Below are 19,764 nucleotides of genomic sequence, written 5' to 3'. Positions count from 1 at the left end.
CATACACATACACATCCACACACATACAGCTACAGCGCCGACAAGTTAGTTAAGTGCGCACACAGTGTTCATATATCGCTCATACGCCACGTTGTCGGTTAGTTTCCGCTTGTGCTGCTGCTGCTGCTGCTGGGTTAAAAAAAAGGAAAACTCTAAACTGGCCAACAAAACCATTCTGTGCATATTTTACACAAATACATTAAACATTTATGCACTTCATGCGGCTGATGCTAGTGGCAATCTCGTGTTTTGCATTCATATTCTCCCCACTTTGCCCAGCCACAACGAAAGTCAGCCCCCACTCATCCTTCTGGGCTTAGCATTTCGATTTCATTACCAGCATACCCATTGCCCATTGAATGATGTAAAAAACATAACATAAATTTGTCAAAGGAGCCAAGAAACCTTTGCATATATTTCCACTTATATTTCACTATTACTTATTCCAAAAAGTAACTCTCACTCTATCTCTCTCTCTCTCTCTCTCTCATTTTCGAGCATATCTTTGAGTCGTTCACTCCCGCCTGAAGCATACTTGACTTGCTTTGCGCTGTGTTGTGTTGTGTGCGGCTCATGCAATATTTATAGGCACTGGAATTTTATTGTGCCAAGTGCAATGCATTTTTATGGCGCCTGACTTTATGCAATGCTTTATTCATCTCCGTCACAGTTAGTCTCGACACAAGTCGGAACATGAACTCTGGCCGTTAAGTCGTTAAGTAAACCAATCCAGCATAGATAGAAAACACTTCTACTGACCCTCGTTTTTGATTGGCAAATTATACAGTTACTTAGCTCGGATTATCGCACTTTAAATTAATAATATTCTTAATTAGCTGGCGAATGAAGTCATCTGCCAGCAAGCTGCACGAAAAATCTTCCTCTTGAACTTTTCGTCGAAAGCATCTTCATCTTTTGCTTTGAGTTGCACTTGAAACTTGTTTGTGGCATATGAAAAATAGGTGTTCATTTTGTTGGTTGTCTGAGCCACAAAGAATGCAATTAAAATAAGTAAAAATGGGGCGAAACAAGAATGTGGGCAAATAAGATACCTTGTAAAGCCTGCTGTCGAATTTTTGGCAATGTGAGTACATGCTTAAAATGATTTTAATTATAATAAGCTCCTCAAACAGGTGCAACTGATTATACCTCACAAATCGGGGTTACAGGGTATGTAAATAATTTTTATCATTACTTTTGTCGTTGGCACTTCGTTGTTGTTGCTGTGCGCAACCAAAAGCGACTTTGATGTTAACACAATTTTTATTCATTTTCTCTTCGTCATCTCTTTTTTGTGTGCTGAAAATTTATGAATACAAAGAAATTAAAATTTCAATGAAAAAGTTCAACAAAACGCTGTAAAATAAATTGATAATAAAACTCGGTAGCAGATGAGAGCGATGAATAAACGTCAAAATTTGCATACACTCAAGTAAATAGACCATTTATTAGTATTTTCAAGTGTTCTTTGTGGGTTGTTTGTTCTTCTTCTTGTTGTTGTAGTTTTTTCTGTTGCAGTAGTAACATTTTGTTTAGCTTATCTATTTTATGTATGTACACATTAAAGTTTAGGTAGTTTTTTTTCCCTTGCGATTGGTGGTACACTTAGTAACATTCAACAGTTAAAACAACACTCATGTACAATAATTAATTAAGACTACAATTGTTTGTTAGAGCTACAATGAGGATAATGCTAAGAGGGAAAAGGAGGGAGAGGGAGGCAAATCAATTAAATTAAAAGTTTCAGTTCAGTCTCTTAAGATGCTTGTTGCTCTTGCTAAAATCTTGACTAGTTGTACAATTTACAGTTTCCATCAAATGCCTAGGAGACTAAATCTAAGCTACACTCCATGACTGTCTGCGTGATTGTGTGTGTGTGTGTGTGTGTGTGGGAGTGTGTATATATACGTGTGTGTATGTGGGTGAGTCTCGCAACTGTCTCGAATTAGACAGAGTTCTCCTCGAGTCCCTGCTGCAAATAGAAAAGTTCAAAGTTGTTCTTAGTTCTGGTTGCATTTGCAATTAGCTGTGTGTGGACAATGGGTGTTACCTTCATTAAAGGACTTATTGCCCGCGGCATGACGCTGAGCGTGCTGCCGGTGCCCGTTAGATTGCTGTTGGTGGGCAGCATGTGCAACGCATTGTTGGAGCCCCGATGCAGCGACAGCGGCGCATGTTGCCCCACCAGCGTTGTCGTGGTAGCCGATGAAACGCAAGACTCGCGTTTTCCACGTCCATAGTACGAGGTTAGTGGGCTGCATATAGAAAGTATCCGTAAAATCAACACATATGTCGACACGGCTTTAAGGTGCTCAGCATGCATGAAAATATATCTAGTCTACTTTTAGGGGCAACTGGAAAAGCAGCTGCACGCAAGATATATTATAATATGCAATGTGTTAAGTGAAGCAGTGTTGCCAACTTGTCTAGGGGTAAAAAGCTATTTTAGAATGGGAAAAACTATATAAATAAAAGTTATAAAAAGAAGAAAACATAATTGCAACATGAAATGAATATGAACTGATTATTATAAAGTAACTTTAAATAGAATATTCACAAAGTAAAGTGAACAAATTTCTGCAGGATTCAGATGCAATTTTATTACGCAATTATTATTTATTTTTGAAAAGTAAAAGAAAAGAAGAAACTATAAAATAAAATCATGTAAAGAAACGAACATATTTTCAAATACAAAATGAATGTAATGGTGGAATTTAGTAATTCAATTTTTAAATTAAACTATGTAACTTATCTCTGAGAGATCAAATACTATTATGCATCCCTCGAAATTAATGTTAAAATTACCTTTTTTCTCAATTTATTTCAATAAATATTTGCTATATGGTAAATAAAAAACTAGGCAAAGCAGAGATATCTTTGAAAAAAGCTAGCTTTAACGCAGAATAGCCAAATGGGCAACACTGGATGGCAGGAAAAAATATTACACATGTGAAAAGTCGGTTTATCATGACTTGCAGCGAGAGAGATTGTCGTAAAAAGCAGCTAAAATTGACAGTGAGTAGTTTTTGCCAAACACGCGACAGAAAGAACTTTATACGAAATATGCAAAAAAGGTGTAAATGACATGCGCTTGTCTCCGGCGCCTGCGAAAACTTTTCGGAGTACTCGTAACTAACTGCATGGACACAGGTGTGTGTAATTAATACTAAAAATGTCGTTAGCCAAGTTTCACTTACCGCATGCTCTCAGCGCGCGGGGAGCCGCCTCCCTTGGAGAAACTTTTTGTTGTATAGCTGCACAAGTTGGGAAAGAGTTTTAAAGTGTTTGTTGTCTCGTGCACTTAAATAAAGAAAGTGTGTGTGAGAGAGTGTTGTGTGTGCTATACAGGTGAGCAAGTGTGATTGTTGATAGGAAGCACTAACTACTTTGAACTGAGAATTGTGACCCACCGTCGATTCTGGTTGCGTTGAATGTTGCGTGTATCGCGCCAGGTGGATACATGATGTCGCAGCGCATTTCGCACCTCCGAGTTGAGAAAGCAGTAGAACAACGACACCCAAAAACCCTGTCAAGCAACAGCAGAGCAAATATTTATAGAGAGTGACGCACAACAAAACAAAAAATGGGAACCAGGGATCGGGTTTAAAGGAGGAACAGAAAAGAAAACAAATGGCAATGAAAAACTTGCCTGTGTGCTGAGCAGCACGGCCCGAAGAACAGCAAACATGTGACCCATTAGTCCCGATTCGGAGGGTCCTGCCAGCACAACCAGGTAGGTGATGCCAAAGAGCGGAATAAGCACGAGCAGAGCCTTCGCCGCTTTGCGATATTGACGCGTCTCCACGGTATTTGCAGAGCGTAGCTTTGTTATGAGCACCTGGCCAACAAAAGATGATGTTGATGGAGTCAGCGTTGGAGCTTATGTGGGCTTGCAGCTGGGTTAAATTTCTACTCTTACTCACCCACATGATGCGCAGCAGAAAAGTCAGATTGATAATGAGCACCGCGCAAACAGGACCCTGAAATATCCAGTCAACATTCGTCTCCTCCATCCAGGGGCAGTTGATGTCATACTGTACGCGAATTCAACTTTAATGAGGCGAATATCCAAACAAAAAAGAGAAACTCTTACCTTATCCGTGTTGTAGCTGACCGTGAGACCCTTTGCCACCGCCCACGTGACCACAAACAAAGCTGGGCCGCCTGTCATAGTAGTAGGTAGTAAAAGGCAAGTTAATTAGATACGCAAAGTGCAGACGGGGCATACATCAAAACTTACCCCAGCCAATTGAAGCGTATATGTTGAAGCGTATGTTATCACCGGAGAAGGTTTTGACCACCAGCATATACAGATAGAGACCCTCGACCAGCATCCAAAAGAAATTGGTCAGCGTGAAGAAGTGAAAGAGCGTGACCAGAGCAATGCAGCTGCTAAGTCCGCTGCGAATGGAGATCTGAGGAGGGGAGTGGAGTGTCGTTAGGTATATGGATAAAGCATAAAGTGAGCACGTCTCACCTGCACAGACAGCAGCAGTATCCAGAACAAAGCCGACATGATGTACGTGAAGAACAAATTGGCATGGATGGTGTTGCGCAGGCAACGCAGCTCTCTAGGGGTCGATTGAGTAAGGGAGTAGGGGATGCAGTTGGGTGGTTAGTGGAATAACAAAGCAGATACTTACTTGTAGTAGGCAAAAACAATCAGCGCCAGTGTTAGCGAGACAAGACTTAAAGCATAGCCAATGTAATAGATAATGGTCGGCAACTCGACGATGGTCTCAAACTCCGGCACTGTCTCCGGCGCTGGCAAATGGGCGCAGGCATCGTAGTTGGTGTACTGCGCCCAGCTGCCGTTGTAGTGGCAGAAGCGTGTGGCATTCTCTGAAAGCAGAGCATCCGCTTGAGAAGGTCAAAGGTTAATGCAACGTCTACTCACTGCTGCTATCGTAATGAATGCCCTGCAATTCATCCATGCACTGGAGCACAGCCAAGGTGCCGCGTGCGGTGCGTGGCCAGCAGAGTATCGAATCGAATTGTGTGTTGCAGTGGTCGGTGGCATTGCCAAAGGTCGTTGCCTCCACATGCTGCTGCACCAGGCAATGCAGCTCGACGCTTTGATTGATCTCATCCAAATGATTCTGGGACCAAGCCGTGTCGTTCAAGCTGCTGCCCAAGGCATCGCCGGCGCCACCGCCATCGTTGTCATGGTCGATGATGCTGTTGCTGCTGTCGTGTGGCACGTTGTGGTTGCTCATTGCTGCTGTGGCTGCTGTTGCTGTTGTTGCTGTTGCTGCATGTTGCCTGCAAGTAAAAGTTTATCAATATCACAAAAGGAAGCTAAGAAAACAGCAATACAATTTAGCACAGACAACAAAGTCAGTTTATAAGTATGTGTGTGTTAATTGCATTGGGCCACAACGATTTAGTCTGAATTGCTATTGCCACAGGCAACAGTTTAAAGCGCCATAAAGCAGGCAAGCTAGGCAAGAAAATTGCATTTTCCAATGCCAATGCCAAGGCGCCATAGGCTTCAACACTGTTGCTCCAGGGGCACGAGACCCATTCTGACTCTGACATATTAATGTGGCATGGCCCACAGAGCTATAAAAATTCATTAGCTTGCAAAAAGTTTGCCAACAAAATAGCCCAGCAAGAAGAGAATGAGTGACTGACGAACTGACTGACTGACAGTTTCGGGTTGGCCAAGAGCGAAATGTCTATATGTGTTCTCTTGGGCCAATTTGTGTGCGTGTTGGGCTAAGACAAAAGGTAGTAGCGGACCGCAGCCCATCATAGAAATTAGGGCGTGGTACAGACACGGAAAGGGGAAAGCGGAAAGAGAGCAAAACCTTTGGAGTCAGCAGGACCCAAATCTTGCATTTATGTGCTGATAATAAATGGCATAAATGATGCATCGTTACATTAATGCATGGCATAAAAACACACACGCAAGCACACCCATACACTTACCCACACACACACATGTAAACAGATAATAAATATGTAGATGTTGTGGCAAGCGAAGCGTGCTGACAGTGTGCGAGAGAAGTAAGCGGCCAAGCGGAAGTGGTTACGTTTTTTTCTCCGAACTGTGTAAAAGTTTTCCCCAAAAAAAGGTTTAATAGCGAGCATTAAATTATGCATCGGACGGAATAAATAAACATAGTTTCTGCTAAATAGTTTGTATTTATTTATGCATAAAGCGCACGGAAAAAAATTGTAAGTGGTTTTATTGCCTAAACTAAGCTCGTAAATAATTAATTGCTAGCCTTTGAGATTGACTTATCAGGGGGATAATAAAACTATTTAGCTTGCATATTTGCCGATTTAATTAACTATTTAACAGCAATGACAATTTTATTGCTGTTTGCAGTTATCATTTTTAAAGCCGTTTTTATCCACATTTGTTGACACTCGACTCACATTTGCCACAGTTCTCTGGGGTTGCGCTATTTTTATGTCTCACTGTATGCAACGCTTCATATTTTCTTTCTTTTTTGTGGCTATTGTTGTACGCCTTTTTGCTGTAACCCGAGTTGTTGTTGCTGGTTGCTGGTTGCTGAAGTCTGGTTGTTTATGCCGCCTAGCTCGTAAATTAGCGCAACATAAAGCCAGTCGCCGACAAGATTATTCCTGCACATGCCTCGAGCTCATTTACTCATTGCGGTTGGCCCAAGTCGCTCGAGGTCCCCATTAGCCCAGTTCACAACTGCAATTGCGGCTTAAAGCAAACAAACAACCCAACAAAAAAAAAGGGCGAACAGCGTTACATTTCAATTTCAAGCCGCAATTTCGCAAATTGCTTTCGCCGCAAAGGCAGCGAAGAGAAAAATTAAGAATAGAAATTGAAATAGCCGAGCATCTAATTGCCTCATAAATAATGTCAAACTGACAACCAACCAAAATAAAGGAGAGTTGAAAAACCGAAAAATTTAAATGAAAAGGAAAATATGATTGCTAATTGCATATTTGATTTCAATTAGCCACAAACGCTGTGACGAGAGGGCCAGCAGCAGAAATGTCCTACACAATTCATTGGGCACAAAAATGCAAATGTATTTTGACAGCTCTGGCAAAAAAGACAAAACTAGGAAATACACACACATCACAACACATAACATAAAGAGGCAATGTGGAATGTGTTCATCTGACAATCTCATTTATGGCATTCACAACTTGATGAATGTCCAGGCTCGCATCATAAAATATTTTCAGCTTGGCCAAATCAACGCAAAAATAAAAAGGACATTACGACAAATGCCTCTGGCGGCCAGCACAGCAGCAAATAAAAACCCAAGTAGAATTTAACTACAATTACCTGATGCGACTAACAGATACCCTGATTTAAGACAGTTTGAAATGAATGTTGAGTGAGTTACGCCTTTTTTAACCCTTTCGCAGCTGTCAATCGGAGACTGTTTGACTGATAGACGTCTAAGTGGGGCAACAGAAAAGGTGGCAGAAATGGAATTGATGGACAGTCGGAAGCGAGCAGATATGTAGGTTGACAGTAAAGATACTCTACAACGTATCTCTTAAATTGGCATACCCAGCCAGGCATTTGTGTGAGCATAGGGTATAAAAGGACAGCTGTAGATGGACAAATAAAATGCACACACAAATAGCAGAACAGCAGCAGCAGCAGCAGAGTGAATGTGGATATGTGGTATATGTTCGTGGTGGGGATAATGTACTATAACGTTTCGCTTATTTGTTGCTGTTTTTCCTTACAAGTCTCCCCCTCATCGTGGTGCCCCCGCTTTACCCCAAGTTCCCATTTCACAACGCTATCGTACATGCTATTATAGAAGATTGTATCTAATCTCGTGCGATTGCACACAATGGATTTGCCCAAGGCGCTAACACCACACACACACATACTCCCCCACTCACACACACACACATGTATAAAGACTTGGAATCGAATTCCTGCGGCTGACTGAATATCGTAAGAGTATGGAATGCGACAAACTCATACTTTAAGCTAGACTGCCTTCTACCCCGCCTCCTTCATGTGTGCGAGAGTGTCTGCAATTTCCGGCTACTGCTCCTAATGCTTCTAAGTGTTTACGTTCCTTGCCAGCTGCTGCTGCTGCTGTTGCTGTTGGTGCGTCTTGTAATTGCCGGGAATTCCAATGTAGAATTGAAAATATAATAATCAACATCACCACAATGCTGCATTGTTCTCTCTCAGTTAAAGACTTAACTCAGCCAATTGGCCGTGACATGCGTGGACAATTTGCGCATTGTGCATTGAAGACGTTCTCATTATGAAGCGAACGTTAAAGACAATATATAAAGCCACATGGTCAGGACACAAGCAAAAGGCCAACACAACTTGATTGCTATTTTTAGCTGCTCTGCGCTCTACTCCGCGCTCCACGCTCTGCTCTCATTATTGTAGCTCATTAAATTTTATATGCATAAACAGAGCACAAGGAACTGCGTTGCGCACGGGCTTTGACAATGAGGTCGCGCGACGCATTGAAAAATTCATGAGTAAAAAAATGTAACGCATACGCAGCGTAAGCCCAGAGCATAACGCACAGCATATGCCGCTTTGATTAAATTCCGTCTGAGATGTTGAGCTTGAATTACTTGCAAAGGCATTTTTAATGCATTCTGATTGCGTATACGTAATTTATTAGATTCAGTAAAACTGGCCATCAATCCGTCTGCGTTTCGCAATACGAAATCTCTATTTGTGCACCGCCTTTCTCATCGTTTGATTTCTCTCTGAAACCGAATGATGCAAAATATATGAACGCTCGCCTACGACTCCCCTAGGCAACATATACCGATGTGTGTAGGTTGTACATTCTAGATCGGTCCGGGAGGGTCTCTAACTGTTTTGGGGCAAGTGTTTGGGCTTTTATGCATCCGCTGGCGGCAATCAAATTTGATGGCGGATGGCGTGAAAGACGCTAGCATTCCATATCCAACCGCTCAAAGGTCAGTCAAGGGTTTAACGTAAGTGAAGACCGGCCAACTTATTTTAGCTACATTTTGGAAACGTTTTCTAAGTCTAGACGAAAACATCATAATTTGCAGACACTTCCGTCTACATTGTTGCCACTGATATATGTAGGAAGGCGAATAGAAGAATGAAATTGTAACTTCCCGCACCTGGCTTTGTGCTGGGGTCAGATTTTTTTTTCGGCTTTTATCCCGTCTTGATGGCCGGCCATTTGAAGCAGGATCAGCAGGGCCATTGCCAACAAGTGTTGCGTTTTATTGTCTCGCCATTAACGGTTTCCCGTTCCACTTGAGTGCGGTGGCACGTGCAGCTCGGCACGCGCTGCAGCTACGTGAGTGCTTCGAGGGGATGCGGTGCGGTGAGTCAATGTGGCTTTCTCTGATGCTGCTGCTTCTGCTGCTAACAAACCGAGGATTTGCTTTTAGCCCCTCTGTTCGCATAAATCCATAAAAATTCGAACAACAAAAGCGAGGGCAAACAAACAAAACCAAAGGGAACGAGAGAGACCTGTGTGTAGTATGTGCGAAATCTGTTATTTATTGGCTCAATAAAAATTTGGCTTAATGCAATGCAAGTTTGCCAAATATGACAGAGATTTGCCAAGCAGATTTACGACAGGCAGCGAATTATGTTATGCTGGGGGTATAACTCAAGTGGCAGTAGGCAGCAAACGGAAGTTCATAAAATGAAATCAAATCCAAATTGGAAATACATTAAAAGGGAAGAAAGGCAACACAACTTCATGTCAAGGCAACAAGTTCGCTTAGAAATACGTTAAACGTGAAGCCTAAAAGTAGGCAACAAGTTTTTCTTTTTATTTTTCTGTTTTTTTTATCTCAATTGCCTGCCATTGTTCGATGACAACAATAACAAGCTGTTACTATAGCCATATTTTTAGCTATCAATGTCGGACGCTGAGGATGTCTAATGGAGTTTTTGGCAATCGATATTGCACCGAGTGGTCACACACCCACACACATAAACACACACAAACAGATTTATACAACAATGTGGCCAATTGCCAATCCTTCTATTCTTCTCCATCCCTTTGATTTCATAGCGCATTGTATCGCCCGCCTTTGTTGTGCAAGTTGCCCACTGTGTAAGAGTGTGTGTGTTGCCTTTTGCCTGGCTTTTTAATTAAGCCCACCAGCAGTAGATGATTTTTACTTTACACACACACACACATTCTTACCTCTACTCTATGGGGAGTGCTGAACTGAACTGAATAGCTGCAGTCTCAGTTAGTTACTTAGTTGTAGTTGTAATTGTAGTTCTCGTTGTTCTCGTTGTTGTTGTCGCTAAGCTAACGTGGATTTTTCATTTGACCGCAGCTTAGCAAATGCTCTTGGTATCCTTTGTCCTTGCCACTTATTTGCCAGGGCTTAAATGTGTTTAACGCCTTCTAAGCTGCAAAATGATTATGTTTAAGCGCTTTCGTCGTTCTCTCTCTCTCTCTCTCGCTCTGTGTATTCCTCTACATTCGTTGTCTTGGCTATTGACACAACCACACACTCGCACACACACTCACACTCACTAGTTGTTGTTGTTGTTTTGATGTACGCACTTTAATGCTGGATTATTTGCCATGGCATTACATTTATTATTTGCAATCATTACACGGCCAACGCCTCGCATTAATATTTATTAAAAATAATATGCATTTTGAGCACGTTCTGCGGCATTATTATTAAATATTTGCCACTCACAAACACTCAAACACACTCGCCCTTTGATTTCACACAAATTCGATTTCGATACGTTTCGTGTTTGATTTGGTTGATTGAACTATTCGGTTGACTCGGATTAGTTTCAACTCACTGAAGATTCACTTTTCGAACTTCTAACCGTCTGACCGCTGCTCGAACCGCACTCGCTGACTTGCCGCTGATAACTGAAACGTTTGTGGAGCATCTTAACAAAAGCAGCCGACGAAGGAAGTTCTTACCACTTTTGGGCTTCGGCAAAATGGCGCGAAACATTTACGTTCCACAACAGAAAAGCTCAATGAAAGCTACGTTCCACACATGGTTTTGTTGACGCTCTGCTCTCGTCCTCATCCTCGCTGCGTTGCGTTGGCTGCCGTCCAACAGGTGTGTGTGTTGCGGATTTTCCGAAACATTTTCTAGGAAATGCAATTCTTTTATTTTGTTGCTGTATGTGTTTTCACTTATATACCTATGACAGCCGGTTAAGCGGGCCCTAATCCGCTCATTTGATTTATGTAAATATTTGTTGATCTCGAGCATTTTGTTGCCCTTTTTCACAGAGCATGAGCATGTGTTTGCTTAGGCGCGCTTCTCTCTGGTCGCTAAAGTATGCAGGCAGCAGGCAGCAAGCATATCATAACGATGTCGCTTTGAAGTGTGCCTTGGCCTTTGCCACAGTTAGACAGTTGTCTCTTCTTCCTGCTTTTTTCGGGCTAATCAAATTAAACTCGAGTGTGGCTCGTGTCGACATTTATTAAAATGGCAATATGCGGCAGGTGCTCGCCCTCGAATTGCCCCGAGAGCGCACAGCAAATTGAAAAGACAAAAAGAAAATACCAGCAAAAAAAAAACTCTGACACGCCCCGTACACACACAAATACACACACGCACACACACTTGGATTCTTTTTATAAAAAGCAAGCGAATCTGCTGATAATAACACAATGACAATACATTAAGCCCCCACAGTCGAGGGCTAAAAATGCGTCTGACACATTCGAAGAGAGTCCTTAACATTCCTGACAAAAAAAGCGAACCCCACACTCTTTTGCCCTCACACGCTGCAAGTAAATTCTAATGTCAACTGCCACTCGAGAGCATTTAAATTTCATTTTAAAAATTCAGTGCCAAAAGCAAAGACATGTTGATGTCCCAATGTTCGGTTGTCCGTTCATCCAGCCAGCCCAACGATATTAAAGCGCACGTCCTGACATTCCGATTGAATTTTACGTGCGGCATTATGAGTTTAAGTAACCTATAAAAGTGAGTGCTTTGTGAGGACCGCCTCCATTCAATTCAATTTCTGATCGATGGCAAAGACAAACAGCATAAAACTTTTTCAATTTCCCCCCCAAACAACCAACTCAGAGTGAACTAACACAGTTAATAGTTTTCGCATTGTTCCAAAGAAATGATTGCGATTTGTAGCCAAACGAAAGGACATCAATTGACTATTGTTGCACTTGGGATTGTCTAGCTTCAGTGGTAAGTTGTTGTTGTACCAATTGTCGTATGCTTAACTCGTTATTGCTTTTGAAAAATTTTCGTGCAATAAATTACATACACAGCACAACACTTTCTTAAGTTCAATTTCATCAAGTGCACTTTAATGTCGAGCTGCAAATTCCAGCATACGGTTAAACAGCATCTTCAACGCTCATCTTAGTGGTTAAAAGCTTCAGACAACCGCGGAGCAGATGAGACAGCAATCTCAGCCAGCTGAAGATGAAGACGCCGACAACGACACCGACAGCAACAGCGACTGCGATGACGATGACGACAAGGACGACGAAGTTGGGGATGATTAAGCTCAACAATGGGCTGACATAAGCTGCCAACCAACAATGTGTTGAGAGACCAAGGGCAGCAACAACAACAAGAATCATAACATAAGCGCATTATTCATGCATGCCTTGAAGCCTTTGAGCCTTGGCAACAACTGCTGGCTGCCACTGTAACATGTTGCTATCATAAATTCAACTAATATTAATTAAATGCACTACTAATTAGTTGCCGACTTTGGATAAATGATAAATACAATAAAAGTTGACTTCAACTAAGTAAAAAGTTAAGCTTCTCTTTTGACAGGATTAAGTTATAGGCAGAAAAATAATTATATATAAAAAAAATATATTACATACAATTTTATTTGCAATAAATTAATAAAAAAAGAACTACTCGGAAATTAATGTCATCTTAACTGACAGTAGACTCGCGTAATTTAAGCAGTTATGACCAAAATTTAATAAATATTATATATAATATCTTAAATTCAACTAATAATAATTCAATACATGACTAAAAAAATTTAAACAAAAATGTGTGACTAAACAAAAATGTATAAGTATTCATTTACGATAAACATAATTAATGAAACATTTGACAGGATTTTAATGTTATCAAATAAAATAAAAGATTATATTTATTTTAGATGCAATGAATTAATGAAAAACAAGTCAAAAACCAAGACCACTTTAACTCGAACCAAGTGACTGAACAATTTAATAATTTGTATAACCAATATTAATATATCAATTTATGACTATTATTTAATAGTTACACAAGCTATTTGTTATTGTGACTCCAACTATCATTACTCACCCAAAGTTATAGTAAACAATGTAATTCCATTTAGTCAGCGATTTACAATCCATTAAACTTCTGGTATTTCCCCAAAAAAAAAAATGTCACGGTCGATGGGTGAAAGCGATTCCCCCTTTAAATCAAATGGATGGGTTTAGAAGCATCATCAATGGGACCATGGCTTGGATGTGTCACCTTCAACTGACGCATTGGACCAAAATGCCACAGTTTGCTTTCATTATGATGGCGATAACAAGCTCATTACGCTTAGAACGTGCCCCGCGCACTCACACAGTTGGCTATAAAAAAGCGTCGACAAGTTTTATTCTTTTGCCACGCTTCGATTGCGTATACTCGTAAAGTAAAGTGAGTGTGAGTGTGTGTGTTGGGATAAAAATGCATTCAACGATTTTCCAGTGTGTTGCATTTTTAATGGTGAGCGCTTTTCTTGTTTTCCCTCTTTGTATTGCATTCATATTTGATTTACCTTTACGCTGCAGCTGTCGCAGTCGCTGTCGCAGTCGCTGTCGCTGTTGTTGTTGTTGTCATGGTTTATGGATCACGCCCACGCCGCCTACAACTGCTCTTCGCCGCCGAGCTTTAACAATTTCGTGAGTACATTGAATTGAAGGCAGCAGCAGAAGCAGCAGCAAGCTTCAATTAATGCATGTTTCATGAATCGTTTGGCAGGACATCAACTCGTGTTGCCGCACGCCGGAAATCAATCTGGGCAACGTGCCACAAAAGTGCCAGAAGCACGTAAATCAATTGAAATCGGCGAATGAGAAATATCCGGCATTTGCGCATCTGGTAAGTCCGTGTAATTGGAGTTGATATCCCCGACTCCTTCACTTCCTTTCTATTTGGCAGTGCTACCCGGATTGCATTTATCGGGAGACAGGCGCTCTGGCCAATGGCAAGCTGCAAATGGACAAGGTTCGTGCCTTTTTGCAGGAGCATGTGCATCGACGAGATCGCGAGATTGTGCCACACATTGTGCGCTCCTTTGAGACCTGCACGGAGAACAGTGCGTATACGTAATATTTAAATTTGAATTGCTTTAACGACAATTCCTTCAGTTCATGGTCACATGAAGTTGACCAACCAGCAGAGTTATAAAGTGTTGACCCAAGGCTGTTCGCCCTATGCTGCTATGATCTACAGCTGCGTGAATGCCGAAACCTTTCTCAACTGCCCCGCGAAGATGTGGAAGACAGATCAACCTTGCATCGTGGCCAAACAGTTCGCTCATCAATGCAATCCGCTGCCTCATGTGCCGCTGCCCATGAGCTAAGCACGCTTATCTTATTGTTCGATCACATTAGTTTTAAATTTTTCGGAGTATTTAATAAACTTAAAAACAAAAGCTGATTGTGTTGTTCTCTGTTTATAATTACCGACCGATTCAATCTCATTGATGGCCCTGGCAAATGGGCTGTGACAAATGGTTTTTTTTTTTGTTGTGCAGACTCAGCCATGCTTCATTCAAGGTTTAGTACTCAAAAAGTTTAGTCGATCTCATAATGAATAATTTAGCTTTGCTTTCGATTTGCTGCGTGGCAGCTTGCTGCAATGTGGAGGCAGCTTTCGAGGACTTTGTTGTGAGATCAGACTCAAAAGAGGTGCATAAAATTATGGGTGTAACCACGGCAAACATTAATAGTCATTCACTCGATTTATTCACAGTCTGTGCACAGCAATGACTTGGCGTTTGGCTGCGATGCGGACAACGAGGAACACGAACTAATTGCTTCAGAGGACATGCTGATCGATGGCGCGGCTGACTCACAGTTGCTGCTTCGTCTGCTAATGCAACATGCCCAACGACTGGGAGTGAGTGTGGAACAATTGGGTGAGGCATAAGTCAAAGGTTAATATTGCACACAATCAATCGATCAACCAACTATTTTCCATACAGCTGAAATGCACTCAATGCAGGAGGGTGAACCCTTCGACTCGGAGATGGGCTGCAGTGCAGCTGAACCTGCCAGCTATGGCCAAGAGCCCAGCTGGTATGATGTGTTCTTCAACTAAACGAAAATATGTAGTTAACTCTTAAGTGGTTTGCTTTCAAATAAACTTCGTATTAATGCAAATTATATGTTATTGCATATTGTCCTTGGCACGCTCGCAAGCTAGAATGCGATTGCAAGTGCTGCTGTTGGTCCAATTCTCCGTGGGGCAATTGTTAAAGACGTATTTGTAGGCGCAGACACCATACAGCATGGCCAAGGGCGAACACTTAGAACTATCGGGGAATCGACGTCGCTTCAAGGTATGCACAATCTCCTGCTCCTTAGACGTGCACGCACGGAATCCTAGGGCAAAGGCTTCTTTTAATTTCTCTTCATCCTTCAATAGCGTGGCCATCATAGCATCCACATTTTCCATCACCAATGTCGTGCCATTGAGAGCGCCAGCTGTCTTGTAAATGCATTGAAAGCCGCACTGAAATTGCCCGTTGAATATAATAAAAGTTGGTATTTGTGTTTGAGTTAAGCGCATTCTCTACTTACGGGCCAAACATGCAAGCCATTGACACCCAAATCGCCGCATTGCTTCTCATAGGGTTTAAAATCGATCTTGGGCAATTTGCAGCAGCTTTGCGTCGACTGAAAATAGAGTAACAAGTAAACTAAAGCATACTTTTAGGGTTGCGATCTACTTACTGGAATATCGAGCTTCTCTGGGCAAGCCTTTTTGGTAGGTCCTGCCAGGACACTCATCAGTCCGAGCAATAATATAAACAGCCAGCGAAACATGCTTAAGCTATACTGAGACTCCGTAGCGCAAAACAGACTTTATTTAAGAGCATTTTCAGCCTGAAAACGGCTCATTTACAACGTTAATTCGCTTCATTTAGAATTGTGGGCAATTCATTTAATTTCTATGTCCCATTTCAATTAAAAATTGTTTGCAAATTTAATGTTCTTTATTAAAACTGGGCACACACACTCTTGTTCTTATCACATTTGCAATTAAGAATAAAGTCGCGTCCCTCATCGCACACTTTGCTGCTGTGCCAACTGTCCTCAGGGCAATGGGCAAACAGGTTGTGCCCAGAGCAAACGCTAATAAATATGGGGAGCATGGAACAGCTCTCCTGGCCAAAAACTTTCTTCTTCATACGCTTCATCAGCCTCTCGGCATTATCCGAACAATTTTTCATCGATTGCACATAGGCATTGATATGATCCTGCGAGGTGTTCGAAAAAAGAGAATTCAGCATCTTGGTTGTGTTCTCCACATTCAGCTCTTTGCCATTTAATACCTTGGCCGCATTGAATATGCACTCGTGTGTACACTGTGAAAAATATTGATTAGAGATCATATAACTTACAAAGATTACTTTGCTTACTGGCGACATTCTCGGTATGCCATTTGGGATAAACTTGGCGCAACTTTCTTGAAAAGCATCAAACTTAAAATTGGGTCTTGAACAACAATTTGCCACGGACTATTATATACATGGTCAATTATTTGGTCGATTACTCATAAAATTGAATTAGATATTTCTTAAAAAACTTACACCGTAATCCAATCGTTTGGAGCAGTCGAATTGACCTAAAGTGATCGATATAAAGCAGCAAAGCAATATCCAAACTGCTAGAAGTGTGCACTTGGCCAACATTGTTGACGATCTGTTCGAATTATTTGTTCGTAATCTATTTTATACCAAGTGGAAGTCGTCGGGAGTTTGTAAATTAATGTACCGCACATAAACTACTATATTAAAATAATTGGATAATAAAATATTTTAAAATTTTGTTCAATTTAATACCCTTGGACTGTTAGAGCGATAAAATTTAAATTTAAATTTAATGTGTATTATGGTTGTTATGGATATTCATTTAAAATGGAAAATAAAAATGCTTGGAATAATTTGTCAAATAGATATATTACAGATGTATAAAGTATAGAAGCCTGGCCAATTATTGAAATTAATTTAAGCTTAATCTGATACATTTTACAGAATACAAAAGAGTGCACATACTTCATAAATTTTGTTTACTTCGATAACTTTCAATATTCAAAGCTATTATAATAGTAATAATAATAATATTCATAATAACTTAATAACACTAAATATAGTTAGCAGTTTATAAGTAAAATAAAATTGGTAATAAAACGCTAATAAACAATGAGATCACAAAAATGATCGGAGCAATAAAAATATTCGTTGCATACTGTCGGGGATATATAAATAAAATTGTTTCAAATTAAAAGTAAAAATTTTTAACTTTCAGATTATATAGAAATTCACACATTAATTGTCTGCATTTACAATAGCTGCGAACTCATTTAATTTGTATCTCAATATCAACTGAAAATTGAGGATTAAATGAATAATTTATTTACAACTGGATACATACACTTTGATTGTCATCACATTTGCAATTGACCATAAAGTCATGTGCTTCCTCACACGATTGACTTGATCGCCAACTGGTCGCTGGGCAATGGGCAAATATATTTTCGGCGGTGCACCAACTTAAAAATAGCGCGGTCTTAGAACAATTATTTCTTCCCATATTTCTTTTCATTCGCTTCATCAGCGTCTCCTTGTTTGCCGAGCAGTTCCGCATAGATTCCATATAGATATCAAGAAAGTCCTTATTAGCGCCCAACATATCCTGCAGTACTTTACGTGCATTTGGCTCATTGAGTTCCATGCCATCCAACACATTGTTTGAATTGAATATACACTCAAAAAGACACTGTGAATAATTATGTACATTAACAGATGCCAATTTTGGAAAATACTCCTTACATACTGGTGAAATCTTGGGCTTTCCTTCTTGCATGAACTTGCCACAGCTCGGCCGGAATGCATCAAAATTTAGATTGGGTCTCGGACAGCAGCTTGACACGGTCTACGTAGCAGATCGGAGGCATGTCAGCAAATGGAGTTGTTCGATGACTTGCATAACTTACATTATAATCCAAACGTTTCGAGCAATCCATTTCCGCTGGGTTGACAGATGCCAAACTGGCCAATAGCCAAATGGTTAGAGCTGTGCACTTGGTCAACATTGTGGTTATTCTGATATGCTTTCGAAAATCTGTGATGCCTTTTATACCAAATCGGGGATTATGCAAATTAATGTAGCGCACCAAATAATATAAATATATAATTGCTCAATAAATGGCTTAATAGAATTTCATTTGTTTTGCTTATTTTGTATTTTAACTTTTTATACCCTATAGAAAACACAATGTGATACTTCAATTTCCCCAAATTATGAATATTTTTAATAAAATGCAATATTGAGTTAGAAGTCTTCAATTTTTCATGAAGGAAATATATACCTGAGAAACGTAAGGGAACTGCAAACTTTGGATGTAAGCTGGTAAACGGTATTTAGTAGTCGAGTTGTTTGAGTTAAGCTTAAAATTTCCTAGTGAGTAGTTTTTTATTCTTATTATTGTATTATACAAATAAAATCTTAACTGCATAACATAATTGTAAATAAAAAACTCTTTCTCAACTGCATAACATAATTGTAAATAAAAAAAGAGTTTTTTATTTACTATTTTTTAAGAAATCTCAATTGTACATTACATGATCGTGATATTGAAGGACAAAAGACTAAAAGACAAGCCAGTTGATGAAGGTCGTGTACCAATGAGTTGGTTGTCGAAGTCCGCGCATCTTCAGCTTGTAACTCGAGGACCCGTTGCTTGTTCGTGTTTTGGCAGGACTGCTCAAATCGTCGATGCCATTGAGGAACCGAACGCAGTGGGCAAGTAGCCGACGGCTGTCCGCACACTCTGGAATCATTTCCTGCCAGAATTCCATGGGACAATTGAGAAAGATGTTGCCAATGGTGCACTTGGCATAAATCAAAGCATTCTTATTGCACTTGATCTCTGGATCCGCAAGTGTGGCATACATCTGGACAAGGCCATGGTATGTAGCACTCAAGGATTCGCAGTGTTCGTAGGATTCCTGAAGCATAAGTCTATAGCTATGATATCCATGATGTCTAGGATACAGTTTAAGGATCATTGCGTTAACATTGGGCATGTTGAGTGAACCATTGGAATGAAGTAGTTGATAATGATTATAGATGCATTCATAACGACACTGCAAATGATGTCAATTTTATTTTAATGAATGCAAGTGCTGGATAAACTAATTACCGCGCCTTGATCGTCTTTGAACTTTTCACAATTGCTATTTTCGAATAGCAGATTACTGGGCTTTGAATCCCCGCAGCACTTCTCGAGCAAATGTGTGTTCAGCATTTGGGTGCAAAGCAGATTCGCATTCTTCTGGTACTCACTTCGGACCATGGGCAACAGCTCTATGCCAAGAATGAGCCAGTAAAACAATAACAGTAATGACATTTTAGAATTTGAATATTTTATAAAAGAATGCCAAACAAATGAAATATAAATGAGCACATGCTTGTCTGCAAATCTTTTCAATTCATTAATTAATAAAGAAATAGTATCGCTAATAGCGATGTTAGACTGTACATTTAATTAGTTGTTTGTAGTCCATCACACTTCAGTTCGCAATTTACATTG

The 19,764-nt window shown here is 40.4% G+C and overlaps 7 protein-coding genes across 8 annotated transcripts; 2 read left to right on the top strand and 5 right to left on the bottom strand.

Moving 5' to 3' along the window:
- Positions 1-1,449: 1,449 nt before the first annotated feature.
- On the bottom strand, positions 1,450-10,813 carry LOC132792872 (diuretic hormone receptor). 2 transcript variants are annotated; one of them, XM_060802391.1, is made up of 13 exons: positions 10,476-10,813; positions 10,134-10,348; positions 4,898-5,262; positions 4,644-4,842; positions 4,478-4,571; positions 4,241-4,415; positions 4,094-4,164; positions 3,924-4,034; positions 3,650-3,838; positions 3,411-3,526; positions 3,198-3,254; positions 2,051-2,255; positions 1,450-1,972 (listed from the first exon to the last, which is right to left on the bottom strand). In XM_060802391.1, the coding sequence occupies exons 3-13, from the start codon at positions 5,214-5,216 to the stop codon at positions 1,946-1,948; spliced, it is 1,563 nt and encodes a 520-aa protein (XP_060658374.1). In that variant the 5' UTR covers positions 5,217-5,262; positions 10,134-10,348; positions 10,476-10,813; the 3' UTR covers positions 1,450-1,945. The 2 variants fall into 2 exon arrangements, with proteins under 2 accessions (XP_060658374.1, XP_060658373.1); XM_060802390.1 differs by having other exon boundaries at positions 10,134-10,813.
- A 2,770-nt stretch (positions 10,814-13,583) lies between these two features.
- LOC132790877 (uncharacterized) lies at positions 13,584-14,600 on the top strand. The gene is made up of 5 exons (XM_060799620.1): positions 13,584-13,665; positions 13,731-13,841; positions 13,921-14,040; positions 14,101-14,257; positions 14,310-14,600. The coding sequence occupies exons 1-5, from the start codon at positions 13,627-13,629 to the stop codon at positions 14,522-14,524; spliced, it is 642 nt and encodes a 213-aa protein (XP_060655603.1). The 5' UTR covers positions 13,584-13,626; the 3' UTR covers positions 14,525-14,600.
- Positions 14,601-14,737: 137 nt separating this feature from the next.
- Positions 14,738-15,310, top strand: LOC132793116 (uncharacterized). Its single transcript, XM_060802791.1, has 3 exons — positions 14,738-14,852; positions 14,917-15,082; positions 15,149-15,310. Exons 1-3 carry the CDS (start codon positions 14,754-14,756, stop codon positions 15,262-15,264), a joined length of 381 nt encoding a protein of 126 aa, XP_060658774.1. The 5' UTR covers positions 14,738-14,753; the 3' UTR covers positions 15,265-15,310.
- LOC132793115 (uncharacterized) lies at positions 15,299-15,982 on the bottom strand. Its single transcript, XM_060802790.1, has 3 exons — positions 15,900-15,982; positions 15,747-15,842; positions 15,299-15,678 (listed from the first exon to the last, which is right to left on the bottom strand). The coding sequence occupies exons 1-3, from the start codon at positions 15,954-15,956 to the stop codon at positions 15,334-15,336; spliced, it is 498 nt and encodes a 165-aa protein (XP_060658773.1). The 5' UTR covers positions 15,957-15,982; the 3' UTR covers positions 15,299-15,333.
- A 183-nt stretch (positions 15,983-16,165) lies between these two features.
- On the bottom strand, positions 16,166-17,065 carry LOC132788107 (uncharacterized). The gene is made up of 3 exons (XM_060795426.1): positions 16,760-17,065; positions 16,589-16,687; positions 16,166-16,534 (listed from the first exon to the last, which is right to left on the bottom strand). Exons 1-3 carry the CDS (start codon positions 16,859-16,861, stop codon positions 16,166-16,168), a joined length of 570 nt encoding a protein of 189 aa, XP_060651409.1. The 5' UTR covers positions 16,862-17,065.
- Positions 17,066-17,418: 353 nt separating this feature from the next.
- Positions 17,419-18,415, bottom strand: LOC132792196 (uncharacterized). The gene is made up of 3 exons (XM_060801453.1): positions 18,166-18,415; positions 18,006-18,104; positions 17,419-17,948 (listed from the first exon to the last, which is right to left on the bottom strand). Exons 1-3 carry the CDS (start codon positions 18,262-18,264, stop codon positions 17,586-17,588), a joined length of 561 nt encoding a protein of 186 aa, XP_060657436.1. The 5' UTR covers positions 18,265-18,415; the 3' UTR covers positions 17,419-17,585.
- A 305-nt stretch (positions 18,416-18,720) lies between these two features.
- Positions 18,721-19,642, bottom strand: LOC132790713 (uncharacterized). The gene is made up of 2 exons (XM_060799350.1): positions 19,375-19,642; positions 18,721-19,318 (listed from the first exon to the last, which is right to left on the bottom strand). The coding sequence occupies exons 1-2, from the start codon at positions 19,579-19,581 to the stop codon at positions 18,821-18,823; spliced, it is 705 nt and encodes a 234-aa protein (XP_060655333.1). The 5' UTR covers positions 19,582-19,642; the 3' UTR covers positions 18,721-18,820.
- Between the last annotated feature and the right edge of the window lie 122 nt (positions 19,643-19,764).

This window comes from Drosophila nasuta, chromosome 3 (genome assembly GCF_023558535.2).
Source record: "Drosophila nasuta strain 15112-1781.00 chromosome 3, ASM2355853v1, whole genome shotgun sequence".
NCBI classification, from domain to species: domain Eukaryota; kingdom Metazoa; phylum Arthropoda; class Insecta; order Diptera; family Drosophilidae; genus Drosophila; species Drosophila nasuta.
This window is presented reverse-complemented; position numbering and strand designations above follow the sequence as displayed.